The 17,477-nt window shown below is 40.7% G+C and overlaps 1 protein-coding gene across 1 annotated transcript in view; it reads right to left on the reverse strand.

Annotated features, from left to right (window-relative positions):
* Positions 1-17,477, reverse strand: part of ANO2 (anoctamin 2) — a 308,905-nt gene that overhangs the window by 176,626 nt on the left and 114,802 nt on the right. The window contains exons 11-12 of the mRNA XM_030538784.1: positions 13,145-13,305; positions 2,599-2,681 (exon numbers count right to left, since the gene is read on the reverse strand). Coding sequence (XP_030394644.1) covers positions 2,599-2,681; positions 13,145-13,305 — 244 coding nt within the window. The remainder of the gene's footprint in view (positions 1-2,598; positions 2,682-13,144; positions 13,306-17,477) is intronic.

Genomic DNA, 17,477 nt, shown 5'->3' on the forward strand with positions numbered 1-17,477 from the left:
GCCATTTCTAGTTTCAAGTTTCTTGTTTCTCTTGTTTTGTGGTATGACATATTGTTTGAGATCAACATAACTAGCAAACAACCTCAGGCAAAATAATTTGATATATGTGATGCCATTAATCAACTTGGAGAAACCAAGAAGTTTCTTGTGGGCCGCAGAAGTGACGCAGCCTTTGAGAAAACATTGGTAGATGCAGGTGAACTTGCGGAGGAGTTGGATGTACGGCACTTTTTGAACCAGATCCAATCCGTATTAGAAAGAAGAGGAAGCAGTTCACATACGAAGCAGATGACGAACCTATTTATGATCCAAAAGAAAAATTCAAAGTGAACTTTTACTTTGCAGTCATTGACACAGCAATACATTCGGTTGAAGAAAGATTCACATTGATGCAGCAAATTAGTTCAGTATTTGGCTTCATATATGATGTTTAGAGTTTGCAAAATAAAACACCAAAGCAAATTATGGAACATTGCTTGAATCTGGAGAAAGCTTTGCAACATGGTGAATCCAAGGATATTGATGCCTTTGACTTGTGCAGTGAATTGCAAGCTATTGCAAGATGAGTCCAAAGGAGTTCATCACCCCAAAATGTATTGAACTTCATATGGGAAAATAAGCTGACAGATAGTGTCCTTAACACAGTTATTGCTCTTCGCATCCTCTTGACTCTCCCAGTTTCTGTGGCCAGTGGTGAGCAAAGCTTCTCGAAGCTCAAGTTGATAAAAACATATATGCGAACATCAATGTTTCAACAAAGAATTGTTGGGCTATCTACCTTGTCAATAGAACATGACATTGCTCATAACACTGACTTGGAGGAACTTGTTTCTAAATTTGCTAAACGTAAAGCGCGGAAACAAATTCTAAATTATAACATGTTACTCTGTGACCGTGTATTGTGTATAATGTATGTGATTTTGAGGGGAGGACCAAGATGGAATTTTCGCCTAGGGCGCAAAATATCCTTGCACCGGCCCTGCCGACAAGGGGGAATAAATGGACACTGAGAAGGAAAGTGGGAAGGCTCTCATGATTATTTGAATCATTGAGACTGTTTGAGCAGCTCTCTGTGCTGGGAGGGAAGCAGAGTTCCATGATCATCCCCCAAAGGGAGAGACAACAGGAGTGGTAGGAAGTGGCCCAGGGGAGGTTGGTCTGGGGAATCAGCTACAGGTGACTGACACACTCTTCACTTCTTCCCCCTTGGACACTGGTTTGTGACCTGGTGAAGAGAGGGCCTGGGTCCCCCTACCCTTTACTTTGTCTGCCCACGAGAACCCAGGGATTGCTGAGGAGTGACAGACTAACTCAGCAGCCAGGCCCTCAGATTATCTGGCAAGGCCATCCCAAGACTTTCAGGAGTGTTGAGTTGTGGCTGCCTACTAGGCCTACTAAACCCTAAGTGAAGCCCACAGCATACCCCAACAAAAAGGAAGCAGGGATTGCCAAAAAGATTCTTTAAACCAAGGAAAGAATCAAAGAACATTTCATCAGAACGAGCACTGCAGCTACAGAAGACAATGTTACATTAGAGCTGGTCAAAAAATGAGTGTCAAAATTGGCTTTGTGACCAAACATACATTTTTGTGAACAGGATCTACGGTCTTTGAAGAATTTCATTTTTTCATCAGAAAACTAAAACCCAAAAATGTCTGTTCAACATTATTCTGTGCCCCCTACATCTGCTACAGTGCCTCATGGGAGTTGTAGTTTGGATACCACCTGCCCCCATTTTCCTTTATGGGCTGGGCTCTGCAGTTGGACCACATTCCCTATCAGGTACAATTATCATATCATGCACCATGCCAGTTCAACCAGAGGAGAGACTGCAATGCATTATGGAAGATACTGTCCAGTCAGGTAGTTTGGACAGTTTTTTTTTTTTTTTGGGGGGGGGGGGGCATCAGTTTTCACCTCCAGTGTATAAAAACTGAAAGTCAAAATAGTTCATTCAAAATTGACAAAAAAATGAATATTTCTTTTCATTTGCATAAACATTTTCTAAAGGTGGGACAGATTTCCAACCAGCTCTATTCTTCACATACAGTATTTGTAGTAGAAAACAAAATCAGGGCTGTGGATACATGCCCTATTGCCTCAGCAGCAAGTGTCATCAGTCCAAAAGCTCAGCACTTTCAGCTCAGGATTTTCCATTGCTGGTTTCAATCAGGCAGTCCAGACCAAGATGCAGAGATTAGGTATGCTACTCTGATATGTTACAGTCCTCTACACTCAGCATGTGTGTTAGCCACAATAAAGCAGCAACTGAATGAAATATACTAAAAGGAGGGATCTGTAATTCTACCATTAGACACTGTATAATGGAATATGGAAATTTTAAATTAAGAATAAACTACTGTTAATCTTACCATATAATCTTCTTCTGCCTTAATTAAAAATGAACCTGAACACAGAGCACAGTAATTAACATGCAGTGATTTCTTTAAAGATGTCTTGATACTCAAAATAAGATTTTTTTTCCAGGGAGGAGAACTTGAATGTGCCTGCATGCATTATGTACATATTAAGAAACCACCTAATTGCTACTGTACATTTTCAGGATTACAATAGTAAATATGTAGAAAGGAAACTTACTTCCTCCTCCTCCAAGCCAGTGAGATCCCAGAAGTAACCTAGTCTCATCTGTAAACGCTTCCATTGTTCAAGAAACATGGCAGCTTCAACAACAAAAGCAATAACAAAACAGTTAGATTTTAAACTATAAACTCAATGTATTATTATTATGTACTCTTTACATTTCAGTGTTATCTACAGGCCCAACTTCTGTGAGGGACCCAATGTGCTAGGTGCAAATACAGAGCAAGAGATAGCTCTTTTGTGTAGGAACTTAGAATTTCATAGAGTTTGAGGTAAGAAAGGCTCACCAGATCATCTAGTCTGACCTCCTGTATATCACAGGCCACCAATACCACCCAGCACCCAAAGCCCAACAACTTGAAATTAGCCTAATCTAAACAGTGATGACAGACTACAGGTGGGAGAAAAAGTATTAGCCCAATTTTACTGGTTGGGAACAGAGTTTAAGGAGCTTGCACAAAGGCATTAAGGAATTTTATGTCAGAACCAGAAACTGAATCCAGATCTGCTTTTCCTACAAGACCATCTCTCTCAATGTACCTTGTGCTATTCCACAGTTTATGGACTCAAAATATAGGGAGACAAAAGCCAAATCTGAATACTCAACCACAATTTCATCCATATGCCAGATAAAAGATTTGTAACTATTCCCAATCAATCAGAAATAGAGGACAAAGTTAGAAATAGGCTACTACCAAACAAAACTTTAAGTACCTATAGGTAAACTGAAAACTTCAGCAGTCATGGAACATACCATACAGATAGCGTGACAAAGTTCCTCCTCTACCTTGGTGGGTGTTGTACTTATTGGCAGATTTGCTCAGTGATCTTCCCCTCTGGTGGAACCTACAGTCTGGGTCAACTCCTCCTGTGTCAAATCAGGAGGTTGCAAGGGGTGGAGGGGACCCAGGCCCACCTTCTACTCTGGGTTCCAACCCAGGGCCCTGTGGATTGCAGCTGTCTATAGTGCTTCCTATAACAGCTATAACTCCCTGGGCTACTTCCCAATGGCCTCCTTCAAACACCTCCTTTATCCTCACCACAGGACCTTCCTCCTGGTGTCTGATAATGCTTGTACACCTCAGTCCTCCAGTAGCACACCCTCTCAGCTCCTTACACTTCTTGCTCCCAGGAGGGCTTTTAACTAGTTCCAGCCAGACCTTGATTGGTTTCAGGTGTCCCAAACAATGTAGCTCTCTCTACTGCCTTCTAGAAGGATCTTAATTGGCCCCAGGTGTCTTGATTAACCTGGAGCAACTGCCATTTTGTTACCATGGTACCAGGGAATTGTTTAGCCTGGGGCTAACATTTCTGTTCCTCACTACTTTACTGTAGCCATCTGGCCTTGCCTCATCACAATAGCGAGGATGCCTTTTATTCTGGCATGCCTAACAGTGGTATAGTTGAGCATTTCTGATCCATTTAACCCAGCCATGTGAAGTGTTAGACTCAGAGGGTATGTCTACACTGCAATGAAACACCCATGTCTGGCCCATGGCAGCTGACTTGGACTCATGGGGCTTGGGCTGTGGCGCTGTTTAACTGCAGTATAATCATTCAGGCTCAGGCTCGAGCTCAGACTCTAGGTCCCTTCCTCTTTGTGAGCTCCCAGAGCTCAAGCTCCAGCCCAAGCCTAAACATCTCCACCACAATTTTACAGCTCCACAGCCCAAGCCCAGCAAGCCCAAGTCAGTTGGCACAGGCCAGTCGCAGGTGTATCATTGCAGTGTTGCCATACCCAGAGTGAATTTCCCAAAAGCGGTAGAACACAAATTCCAGCACCTGCCTTTCTTTCCCTTTTCCTTGACACTAGGTGGTATATGCTCTGTTGCTTCCCTTCTTCTCACATTTAGACTCTTCTGCCTTCTTCCCATAATTGTTGCTTCCTCCTGACATCCTGGTTTCTTGTTGCTTTTGACCTACTTACATCTAAGTTCAGAAGTAGTAGGTACCTCAATCCAAAAACTGAGGGCCTCATTCTCTACTGGACTGTGTATTGTGTAGTCATGTCCATCTGTGCAAAGTGCAAAAATTATTAAATCAGAGTAGTACTTTACCCCCACTCTGCAGAGGCAATGTGTGGGGGGTGTCATGTACGGTCAGGTGCCCCCCCCGATTTCTTGGGCCACCTATCACTAGGATGTCCATCAGAGAGGAGGCAGTGGCCCTGCCCGGCAGCGGCTCTCACTGTGTGGCTGTGCAACGTGGGAAGGCAGGAAGCAGCAGGGCAGCTGGCTGCAGGCTGAGTTCCCACCCCCGCTACATGGGGCTGCTTCCCCTTCCCTGCAGCTGGAGTGCCAGTGCTTCTTGCTGCCTGCTTTGCAGAGCTCCCAGAGGTGAGCCAGTGGGGCATTGTTGAGATCAGGAAAAGGAACTGTGACATGGTGTTCAGCACCAGGCAGCTCAAGTGGAGCCCTATCCAGCCCAGGAGCACCAGAATTTGAGTGCGGGGAACAGGTTGGGGGACGGGGAGAGTAGGAAATGAGGTGTGGATCCTGCTGTGGCCTCCAGTGTGCCTATCAAGGAGATGATTTGGGGGTGTCATATTCCCCCATCCAAGAAAAAGTGACTGATGATTCTCCAACTTCTTGTTATCTGAAACAATCCAGCCCAAACAGTATCTCGCCCTGATGGCACATGGGGGACTGTGCATCTCAGCTGTGTTGGGCATTTTGTAGGTTTTGTTTTGAACACTTGCTAAACTGATTGTGGATAGTTCAGGCAGGGAGGGATGCCTGAAAGTTCTGAGGGGCTTGGCAGCCACAGGGCTGAGAGCAGGAAGAAGAGGAGGTAGTTGATAGTGTATGTTGTTTACTGTGATAGATTCATGCCAGTTGTGAACAGCAGAATAGTAGAAGGGAGACATACTGGCCACTGGATAATGATGGGTGATTTCAGTGTCTATGTAGACAATAGAACTTCAGAGATGGCTCAAGATCTCATTGCTACCAAGCCAAACATGGGAGTTTCTAACTCAAAATGTTCTCTCTGACATATCCTGTGAAATATGGAGAGGAAGGAAGAAATCTTTTCTTCACAGCTGTTTCCCTTCAATGAACTCCACTGCTGAAGAGAGAATTCAGCCTGATGCCAGAATTATTCTGTCTATTAACAAATTCTGATATAGGGAGTTGCATTCTAGTCAAACAAATATAAAAAGTACATATCTGACAGATGAAACGGTCATAAAACCAGAATAAAAAGCTTGCTCTGGAGCCAATTTTTCAAAAACTCACAAAGCAAACTTTTCAAATGTGCAATAGCCACAGTTAAGGCCAGATTTTTCAAAATATCTCAGCTCCCATTTAGGCACTGAAATGAGTGGCCAGATTTTCAAAAGAATCTAGTATCCAAAGTACTGAGCTGTTTTGAAAATCTGGCCCTGATTGTGGGTGTTCCGTTTATTTGAAAAATCTGACCTGTAGGGGACAGTGCATTTCATATTCTCTGCAAAAGTTCTCTGACATTATGGGAATCTAAAAGTCACTGCGGGCTGCTCTGGAAGAACTGGCAGACAGAGAACATTTTAAAGATGTGACTGACCGTACACATAAGTTAAGCCCAGACATTCAAATAATTGTTAGTTTTACTCATCCCTTATAGATAACACAGTGCAAATAAAAAACACATTGAACATGTTCTGGGGATTTAAAGGAGTTTCTGGAATAACTTTTAAAAAAAACAATGATTTTGTGCCTTCGTTCCCCGTTTTGCTCAAGGGGATGAAAATGGTAGCATTTACCTACTTTAATTGGTTGGGCTAGATATACTAATGGTATAAATTAGCATAATGTAAATTGCTGAAGCCACATTATTTTAAACCAGCTGAAAACTTGTTCAATTATGTTCAACTCTCCGTCTTCCTCTGAAATTCTTTAATTGCAAGAGGAAGCTTGACATCTCAGAACATCAACAGCTATAAGCACAATTAGCCAGGCATGATTCTCTCTTTTGGTGCAAATTCTCAATGAATGGGGGAAATGGTAAATGGAGTCATTGAATTCATGAAGATATTTAATGAGGTATCCCTTAAATAACAGGAGCATATTTTCTTTCATGATATTAACTGTAACAAATCTCTCCACCTTTCCCAAGAAGGGAGAAGGCTGAAAGGATAAAAGGAGGATTCTTCTGCATAGCCCTCACCATGAAATGAAGCCAACTCAGCAGAGCATAAATACCATATTGTTCCCTTTTTAAGCATATTAGTAGTGAGTAATAATGCATGACAGTTTCCCCATCACTACATCTTACAAAAAGTGATTCAAACAATGTTTATTCAAGACACCATAAAAGAAGCTGGTTTCAGGTATACAAACAACAGTAGAGCTGTCAGTCAGCAAATTGAATGCTAGATAGAAGGAATGTGCTTTGCTACTGACAGGGCAGCAACAACACGGTGTAATGTAATGCTCAATATGCAAGCAGGGCAGGGTTAACATAGGGTACTTGGTTTTGCTTGCAGATGCTGATACATGATGAGAGTATTTTCTTGCACTGACTAGCTCAGTTATCATAGTCCCAGCACAAAGAATTTTTCAGTCTGTGGGAAACGTTTTTTTAACGACAGGATATGGCTTAGAAAATATTTTAGTATCCTTAAGTGTCTTTTAAAACCAGTACATAAAGAACTGTTTGTTCTTTTCTATTTCACTACGAACTTCAGTCATTTCATCTCATTTCTGAAAATGCAGACACAGCATATGTCAACAGTATACTTCACAAACCATCTTGTTGATGCTGAGGGAAAATTGCTGTGAAAACAACTGCACTAGAAATGATCATTTGCATAGATGTAAGAACTTCGTTTTTCAAGCAAGATTCTCTTAGGAACACACTTAGAATTATAGAATCATAGAGTTGGAAGAGACCACAGGACGTCATCTAGTCCAACCCCCTGCTCAAAGAAGGACCGACCCCAACTAAATCATCCCAGCCAGGGCTTTGTCAAGTCGGGCCTTAAAAACCTCTAAGGAAGGAGATTCCACCACCTCCCTAGGTAACCAATTCCAGTGCTTCATCACCCTCCTAGTGAAATAGTTTTTCCCAATATCCAACATAAGCCTCCCCCCTGCAACTTGAGACCATTACTACTACTTCTGTCATCTGCCACCACTGAGAACAGCCTAGCTCCATCCTCTCTGGAACCCCCCTTCAGGTAGTTGAAGACTGCTATCAAATCCTCCTGACTTTTCTCTTCTGCAGACTAAATAAGACCAGTTCCCTGAGCCTCTCTTAAGTCATATGCCCCAGCCCCCTAATCATTTTTGTTGCCCTCCACTGGACTCTCTCCAATTTGTCCACATCCTTTCTGTAGTGGGGGGCCCAAAACTTGATGCAATACTCCAGATGTGGCCTCACCAGTGCCAAATAAAGAGGAATAATCAGTTCCTCAATCTGCTGGTAACATTCCTAATAATGCAGTACAATATGCCATTAGCCTTCTTGGCAACAAGGGCACAATGTTGACTCATATCCAGTTTCTCATCCACTGTAATCTCCAGATCCTTTTCTGCAGAACTGCCGCTTAGCCAGTCAGTCTCCAGCCTGTAGCAGTGCATGGGATTCTTCTGGTCCTAAGTATAGGACTCTGCACTTGTCTTTGTTCAACCTGATCAGATTTCTTTTGGCCCAATCCTCCAATTTGTCTAGGTCACTCTGGACACTATCCCTACCCTCCAGCGTATTTACCTCTGCTCCCCCGAGCTTAGTGTCATCTGCAAACTTGCTAAAGGTGAAATCCATCTAGATCATTAATGAAGATGTTGAACAAAACAGGCCCTAGGACTAACCCCCAGGGACACTCCACTTGATACCAGCTGCCAACTAGATATTGAACCATTCATCACTACCCATTGAGCCCAATGATATAGCCAGTTTTCTATCCACTTTATAGTCCACTCTCCAATCCATACTTCTTTAACTTGCTGGCAAGAATAATGTGGGTGACAGTATCAAAAGCTTTGCTAAAGTCAAAATATATCATAACCACCACTTTTCCCATATCCACAGAGCCAGTTATTTCATCATAGAAGGCAATCAGGTTGGTCGGGTATGACTTGCTTTTGGTGAATCCATATTGACTGTTCCTGATTACCTTCCCCTCCTCTAAATGCTTCAAAATGGATTCCTTGAGGACCTGCTCCATGATTATTCTACCTTGTATCTATCTGAGACAGTACATCATTCATACATTATCATTACACAAGATGGCCAGCATTAAAAGCCAACAATTACCACACAATGGAATTTTAATGATACATTTGGAGGTTGTGACAGAATAGACCCCTGTATTCACACTCTACGTACTATTGTAATAACCTTTATACAAAGGTATTATTTAGAAACTGATAATTTGCTAGTCAGTATTGTCCTGGTAAAATGTGTGTGGCATATAATGTGAAGTTATAAGGTTCCTATGTAAGGTGTTATTAACGCATGTTCCAAACCTCACAGCCATGACCAAACAGAAGTTGGGAAACTGGTTTATCTTAAACAAAGGAACCTGTGCTCTGCTTAATTTGCATTTAAGCAGCAAACAGAGTCATCAAACAGGAAAAGAAGACAAAGGAAGTTCAAACAGGTGAAAAAACCAGCTGGGAACAACCTTCCACATAGACTCTTTGTCTCCTGTTTCTCAGCTGGAAATGTTTTTCAAAAGGGGATCTAAGCCTATATAAGGAACAAAGACCCCAAAGCACCCTTCTCTCTCCCCCTGCCCATCACATTCATTGCACCTGAAGGGACAAAGGAAGCAGCCACTGGACTTTAGGGGGAGGGTTCTCACCTGAGAGAGTTTAGTCAGTAATCTGCTGGAGCATATAGTGAAAAGTTTGCTTTGCAACGAAGGTAGCTTTTAAAGTGGATACCAGTAAACAGTATCTTTATTTTTCTTGTAGCCATTTCTGACTTTTATGCCTCATTATTTATATTCACTCAAAATCTTTCTGTAGTAAGTAAACTTGGTTTATTGTATTATCTTATCCAGTGTGTTCAAGCTGAAATGTCTGCGTAACTCCGTTTAGGAAAACAAGTTGTCTGTGTATTAATCCCTTAAAGGAATAATGGACTCAATATATCTGCACTGTCCAGAAGAGGGCTGGGCAGTACAGGACATACATAGGGTCCTAGCAAATTCACGGTCCATTTTGGTGAATTTCCCAGCCATAGCATTTTAAAAAAATCTTAAATTTCATGATTTCAGCTATGTACATCTGAAATTTCACAGTATTGTAATTGTAGGAGTCCTGACCCAAAAATAAGCTGTGTCGGGGGGGGGGAGGTCCACAAGTTTATTGTTGGGGGGGGTTGCGGTTCTGCTACCCTTACTTCTGCATTGCTGCTGGCAACGGAACTGCCTTCAGAGCTGGGCAGCTGGAGAGTGGCAGCTGCTGGCCGAGAGCCCAGCAGCAGTGCAGAGTAAGGATGGCATGGTATGGTATTGCCACCCTTTCTTCTGCACTGCTGCCCGCAGAGCTGGGCCCTCAGTCAGCAGTCACCACATTCCAGCCTCCAAGCTCTGAAGGCAGCACAGAAGTAAAGGTTGCAATACCGCAACCCCTCTAAAGTAAACTTATGACCCCTATGCAACTCCCCTTTCTGTCAGGACCCTCAATTTGAGAAACACTGGTCTCCTCCATGAAATCTGCATAGTACAGAGTAAAAGTACAAAAAAGACCAAATTTCAGGGGGGGAGACCAGATTTCATGGTTCATGATGAGTTTTATATGGCCGTGAATTTGGTAGGTCTCTAGACATTTCTGGGGGAAAATCTAGAACTGGGGGTGTACTGGGGTCACACAGCAGCATAACTAAGGCTGGTAAGAGCCAAGGTGTAGCTGGCTGGCTGCAGCACAAACAGAAGCACAGCTGGGATTGATTTACGTGCTGGAAGCTATTTGGGAGCAGTCAAAACTACAGGCTATAGCAACAAGGCATTGTAAAGGACGTTCCAGGCTACAAGGTAGGGTTGACATAGCTACTCATTAGTCTGGATTAGGGTGACCAGACAGCAAATGTAAAAAATCGAGACAGGAGTGGAAGGTACCTATATAAGAGAGCCCTCAAAATCAGGACTGTCCCTCTAAAATCGGGACATCTGGTCACCCTAGTCTGGATTGTATTCTGGCATGTCAGAGAGGGTGGTCCTTATGTTCATATCCATACAAAGTGTCACTTTTTGGAACCATGCAGGAGTTCTTGATGTAACTGATGAAAGTGCAGTGGAATGGGCATACAACCCCAGAGTGCTGAGTTTATTTTACTTCATTTTTCTAATTTAACTCTTCCACCCAACCCATTGGCATCATCTGCCATATTCAGGCACTGATTGTGCATATCTATTCTGTCAGGTTGCCAGTGTTGAGAGCATTCATTCCTTTGTGGTTTGGTCACATTGCAACCTAGATATTCATGGTGAAACTCTGATAGATACATATAGCAAATTTACAAGCCTGTGCATTATATAGTCTGTAACAGCAGATAAACCATGACACCTCAGTTTTCAAAACACTCAACACAGTGTAATTTATAGAGCTATTATTGAGCCACAAACTGGACCAGGTTAATAATGTTATCAACTTTCACAATTTTACTGTGAGCCTTGTGCTACTTGGTGTGTTTTTCAAAGCCCGAACTCAAGTCATGTGTTCACATGAGTCTCATTTTATTAAGTAAGCTTCTAGCTGAGTGAAGCTTGAAAATGCTCCGTCAAGGCTCAATTTTTTTTAATTTAATCATTTTAAAGCCAATCTCATAATGTATGGGGCCTGACTCATGATCTTTGATCACTTGGAGTTGGCAATATCAGGTTAATATGGCTGCTTGGCCAAAGTTCTACACTCAGTCTGAGGTTTTCCTGATGCATTTCACAGTTCAGTTTACAGCAGTGCCCTCCAGACACTGTTTTAAAAGACCACCACATTTGTAGCTTTCACAATAAATAAGATCAGTAGTGAGTGACTTTGCAGCAAGGTAAGCAAAATACAATGTATGCAGTTGCCAGGACCTGGGAGAGGCCAACAGCAACACAAGTAAAGAAGAAGTGTAAAATATTCATTAGTGTTTATGATGGACTTTGAGATCCTTGGATAGGCAGAGAATTTTTGTTGTTATGGACAAATCTAGGGTATGCACTGTGATTGTTACATGATATTTGGGGCGGAAATCATAGATGAGTCCCATAAAGTTTTGACAGAGTCATGGAGAAGACTGTCTCACATGGAATGCGCTCTGTGCTTAAAGGAATCCCATTCCATGTGGAAGGAGACACTTGACAGCCTGCCTAGTACTGTTTCCCAAGTCTTGTGTAACCTGCAGAAGGCGCTCTCCATGCGGTCCCCACATAGGAAAGATGTGAAGACAGAGCAGACTTGGAGCAGTATTAAGCAGGCTGAGGGCATGGGCAGAGGGACTCCTGGGCTGTATGTATTTATGTACATATATTATATACAAAAACATACACAGCCCATGGCTCTCTCTACCCATTTTAATATACTCCCAGCCCCTACCAGGTGATCACAGAGGCTGCCACAGTCAGAGGGAATCCCTGGTAACACAGCTAGCTCCAGTCCTTGGTCAGTGTGATGAAATGGGGGTTCTGTCTCTACCACTTCTGAATTTTAGATACTTTTATGAAACTGTATCATGCATACTGTCGTGGAAAGCCTATAGAGATGTGGATCTGACCTGAATTAGCAGGGTTGTGTTAGGTCTCTGCCAGGACTGACACCAGTAAATGAGCAGCACTCAATGATCATCTTTTCAAAGTAAGACACCTTAGGACATTAGGTTTGTCCTGTCTTGGAGAAGACACTTCCTCCCCTTGTCTAAAGGGAAAGGGGGTTGAGAGTAATGGAAAATTACCAAAAGGCAGAACAAAAGAAGCAGGTGGCCTCAGCAGGAGTCTATAAAGGGACTCACAGGTGGTGGCGGGGGGAGAACTGGAGGAAAGAGCCATTTTGCACCAGACTAAGATGAGGGAGGCTGCTGCAGGGGCAGGAAGGCAAGGAGCGAAGGACCCCTGAGAGAGTTAAACTGTAAACCAGAAGCTTCATATCTTTGGGGTGGAATTCTATGAGAGGGGCGTGTTTAAATGCCGGGGAGTCTGAAGGGTCAGCACTGTATCCAGAGGGGTTAGGTTGCTGGACAGCAAGTTCCGACATTCAGAAAAGGTTGCCAGACAGGACATCTGCATGCTGAGAGTATGCCTAGGGCCTCCAAGATTGGGGTAGTGACTGGACTCTGTTCAGGCTCCTAGAGCTTAAAACATCACTGGGAATTCAGAGCACAGAAGCTTGGATTCCTCTCACCGCAATCCTAGTGGGTGGCCAGGAAGAGGAGGGAATCCAGTCCTCAGCAAAAGCCAGCACATACTAGCCTTTGGGGGCTTGCTAGCTCCAGAAGGCATATGCAGTACATTTAATCCCTTAATGCCCTACACATAATAAAATATTAGTGCTTGACTATTATACCATCACAGCTTTCCTTTCCGTTATGAGTCCAAAAATCTAATAACATTGCTAACATTCAAAACCATACTCACCCCAGAGAGCCATGAAAATGGAGAAGAAGACTGTTGCAGGGTTGTCAAACAAGTGGCTAGCACGTGCCGTGGCACATGCAGTGCTGAGGTTCCAGTAGTCACAAGACTTGTCACAAAGAGGGCACATGGTGAACGCTTTCTCTTGGTCACACATCTCTTTACTATAAATAACAAATGCAAAGATGTCACAATGTATTTCTAAGGAAAAGAAGGTGCATCTGTGTTTTGTACTCTACTGCATTCAGCCATTCGCAGTGACTGCATGCTGTTACACAGTGCATGTGCTTAGAGGCTTAAGCACATGCAGGTACTGTGCTGAAGGAAAATCAATGCAAAATAATAAACCAATCTAATCGCTAGATTTTATTGGAGAAGAATGACTCACTAAAAATGTATATTAGATATAATTAAAAGAAATCAAAGCGAACACTGACATCCTGACTCTGATGATCCAATTTGAGACACAGGAAATACATATCAGCTTTTGAATGCATGAGAAAAAAAGGATTAAATCTGCAGTAAGGTAAATTCCATGGGCCAAATTCTGTCTTCCTCTTGATAAAACACACATCTCTAACATGTATTAACATCTCAAACAAGAACATGTGCTAAATGCCACGTTAATCTGTGCATGAATCCTGGCCAGAATTATGCGGAATATTTGGCTATGTGCAGATAAGAGGAAGCGTGGCTCCACAAATCTGCATAACACCCTATAAAGCTGTTAAATGTACCCATGCATGTTAGTTAATCCATTTCACAGAGGGAACCGATCAACTGGCTGCTGTGTGCAAAATGTTTTGCAGGATATGTTGGAGCAGATTCTCTGCCGATGTAAATTAGCATACCTCCGTTGAAGTCAAGAGATTTACACCAGCTGAGGACCTGGCCAAGGAATAAACACTCCCTCACTTCTGGACGAAACATCCTGTTTTCTCCTGTGCTGCACTTTCACTTGTGGAACACTTCGATAAACACTGGATATTTTCCCAAGGTAAGCTTTTAATGTTTCTCTGTAGCATTTTCTGCTACAACATTTTGGCCAAGATTTTCTAAAGTTACTAGTTAATTTGGGTACCTCTAGAAGATGGGTGCTCAGCAGTTGTAAAAAATCAGGCCCCTTAAAGGTTTTTCAAATTGGGTATCCAAAAATTACAGCACCCAAACACACTAGTTAGTCAGTTCTGAAAATGTTGACCGATTCGTCTCATCTCTCCTGTCATATGTGATGCTCTTCTGTCACAATTTGACTCAATTGTTTATTTTTTCAGAAAGAATGCTAATCTAAATTTACAAAATATAATGAAATGTACTTCACGACAATTATAAAGCTCTCCCTCCTAGCTCAGGCATTTAAATGCTAAACTTTATGTCCTGTACCTCAGAATACATCATCTGATGTAGTACAAGCAAACGTCCATTCTCATCAAGAGACACCAGAACCGGAGTTACAGAAAGTACTGTAACACTGATTGGCATTTTTACAAACTAATGTGAACATTTTCTCAAGTTTTTAAAATTTCTATTTAAAAAGGTTGTTTTTTTTTAATGTTTTGTTATATACTATATATTTATTCAATTATCTAAAGTCTTTACTAACCGCCACTGTTTTCCTTTAGGTTAAGCCAAAACCTACTGATTTTTTTTTTTGAATAAGCACCCAGATCTGTACACAAGATTTTGATGCTCACATGGAGTTTCCCATTCAGGTCAGTGGTCACATGCTCTGCAGTATTCCTTACTTCCCGGTTCCCCAAACTATTTGTTTGTTTGTTTCTGTTGATGTGGCTACGAATAAAGAAAGGTTTTAGTCAATACTAATGCAAATGCTCACATAGTGGAAAAAAAATGTAAAAATAGGAATCTTTTGGCATTTGCTATTTATCAGTTGCTAATAAATAAAGAAGTTTCAAAATGACACTTTCTAAGAAATTGACACTTTCTAAGCATGATCATTGTAAGTCACAATGCCGGAGTCTAATATTACCTCTGTGTCTGCAGAATTCTCGAGGTATTCCCTACATATACTAAGTTAACCTTATCCTTGGTTTCTACACATAAAATGAAAACAAAACTCTTCATGTTTCAGGACATGAGGCATAGAGCTTGCATGAATCAAATTTCAGGATCATGGCCTAACAGAAGAACTTACAAGACTGCTTCACAGATATTAGGTATATGATAACTTTACATTATTCTGGTTTCTGATTATTTGCCTTTTGACAAACATCTAGTATAATTTTCTATCATTACAGAAGTTAGTGATGGAAAATTATTTATTCCTTTAACAGTCAAGACCATCCCTCTGGAGATTAATTCATTTTAATTATTTACAGCTATTTCCAGCCATGACATAGTTAAAATAACACTCTCTTGTTTTGTATTTGAAAAGGCAGCAGAGTGGGGCAGATCTATCTTTGCCTTAATCTCTCTGCAGTTTTAATGTTAGCGTAAGATTTGCTTGAGACGAGCACAGCTGATCTCAATTAAAAGTTCATTCAAATCAGGTTAAAAAATCTAAATCAGAAATGTTATCAATCATCTGTTTTTTTCTGCACAGTAATCAAGTTTTAAAACTTGCCAATTTACCTTAGCTAATATAGAAATTACCATACTGAGATCTGACCCAAGGTCCATCAAATCCAGTATCCTGTCTCTGATAGTAGCCACTTAATGGTTCCAAGAAAGCTGCAAAAACCCAGCAGTAGTAGTTATGCAACAACCTGCCTGTAGAGAAAGTTTCATCTTAATGCTCATTATTTAGAGGCTGCCTTATGCCCTGAAGCATGAAGATTTTTGTTCCTTCCAAAAAATGTAGTTTTCATTTTATGTGTAGAAACCAAGGATAAAGTTAACTCAGTATATGTAGGGAATACCTTGAGAAATCTGCAGACACAGAAGTGGTAATAGAATCCAGCACTGTGACTTACAATGGTCATGCATAAAAAGTGTCAATTTCTTTAGCTAACTAACTATCTAACCATTTCGAAGCTTCTTTATTTATTAGCAACTGATAAATAGCAAATTACCAAAAGATTCCTATTTTTACATTTTTTTCACTGAGAAGTGAGCATTTGCATCAGTATTGACTAAAACCTTTCTTTATTCATAGCCACATCAACAGAAAAAACAAACAAACAATAGTTTGGGAAACCAAGAATTAGGGAATACTGCAGACTCCAAATATAGAAAAGGCACCAGGCTAAATTTTGATCAAACTACCCATGCAAATAACTTGACTTACAGAGGATTAAGAAAGTGAAAGGAAGACCTTTGAAGACAATGGAAATGCTTCTCTTCCATTCACTTCAATGAGCTTTGCACTACAACCTAATCTTGGAAATAAGGGAAGCAGGATTCTGCTTATGTTTATAAACACATGCAATCTGATCAAACTGTCATTATATTAATTTTTATATTTACCAACTGTTCTATATGTTTAAATAAGGTTAGGCAAAAAATGAAAAACTAGCTTTATGAAACGTTTTTTCTAATTAAGAAGTTGGGGTTTTTTGCTTCAGAAAGTTTGAAATGGATCCATTTTTATTTGAAATTTCCCAGTTTTTTCCACTATTCTTTTTCTTATTGGAAATGTTATTTTTTCCACTTATTTAAAACCTTCAGTATATGAAAAAAATAAGGTTTTTGAGAATGTCTTCATTTTTTTTAATATCTGCAAAAAAACCCACTATTTAATGGAAAACTGATTTTTTTTGACGATCTCAAAACATTTTTGCAATTTTTTTGTGGGGGTTAAATACATTTTTAATAGAAAAACTTTGTTTTAAACATTTTGACCAGCTCTACTTTTAAATTTTCAAACCATTTATGTAAACAGATTTTACACTGTATTTGAACAGCACCACTTATTCCAAAGACATCATTGCTTGCAATACACCAAGTTGAGAACTCTAGATATATACTTGTTATATCTGGAAATCTAAATAACACAGCTGCAGTTATTTCATTGTGATCCTACATACAAGAAAGAACAATGAAATAACCTTTCGTTCAGATCAATAAATTTACTCACGTTTTAGGAAAAATAAGGAGTGTTCTTATTTCAATGACTGAACCTTTGAAGATCCAGATAAACACATTCTATTGCATTGCATTCAAATATTACACCTATGCAAATGCACATATTAGAATGAATTAGAGTGGAATATGACTATGTGGTGAAGCTATTGAAATAAATATGCTCAGTAACTTTATTGCATTCTTGTAAACACAAAGGAATTTATTTGGTTTGAATAAGATTATTTCATATGTGTAGAATTCTAATGAAATAAATGCAGCTGTATTATACAGATTTGTTTGTTAATACTATACA

This window comes from Gopherus evgoodei, chromosome 1 (assembly GCF_007399415.2).
Source record: "Gopherus evgoodei ecotype Sinaloan lineage chromosome 1, rGopEvg1_v1.p, whole genome shotgun sequence".
NCBI lineage: Eukaryota > Metazoa > Chordata > Testudines > Testudinidae > Gopherus > Gopherus evgoodei.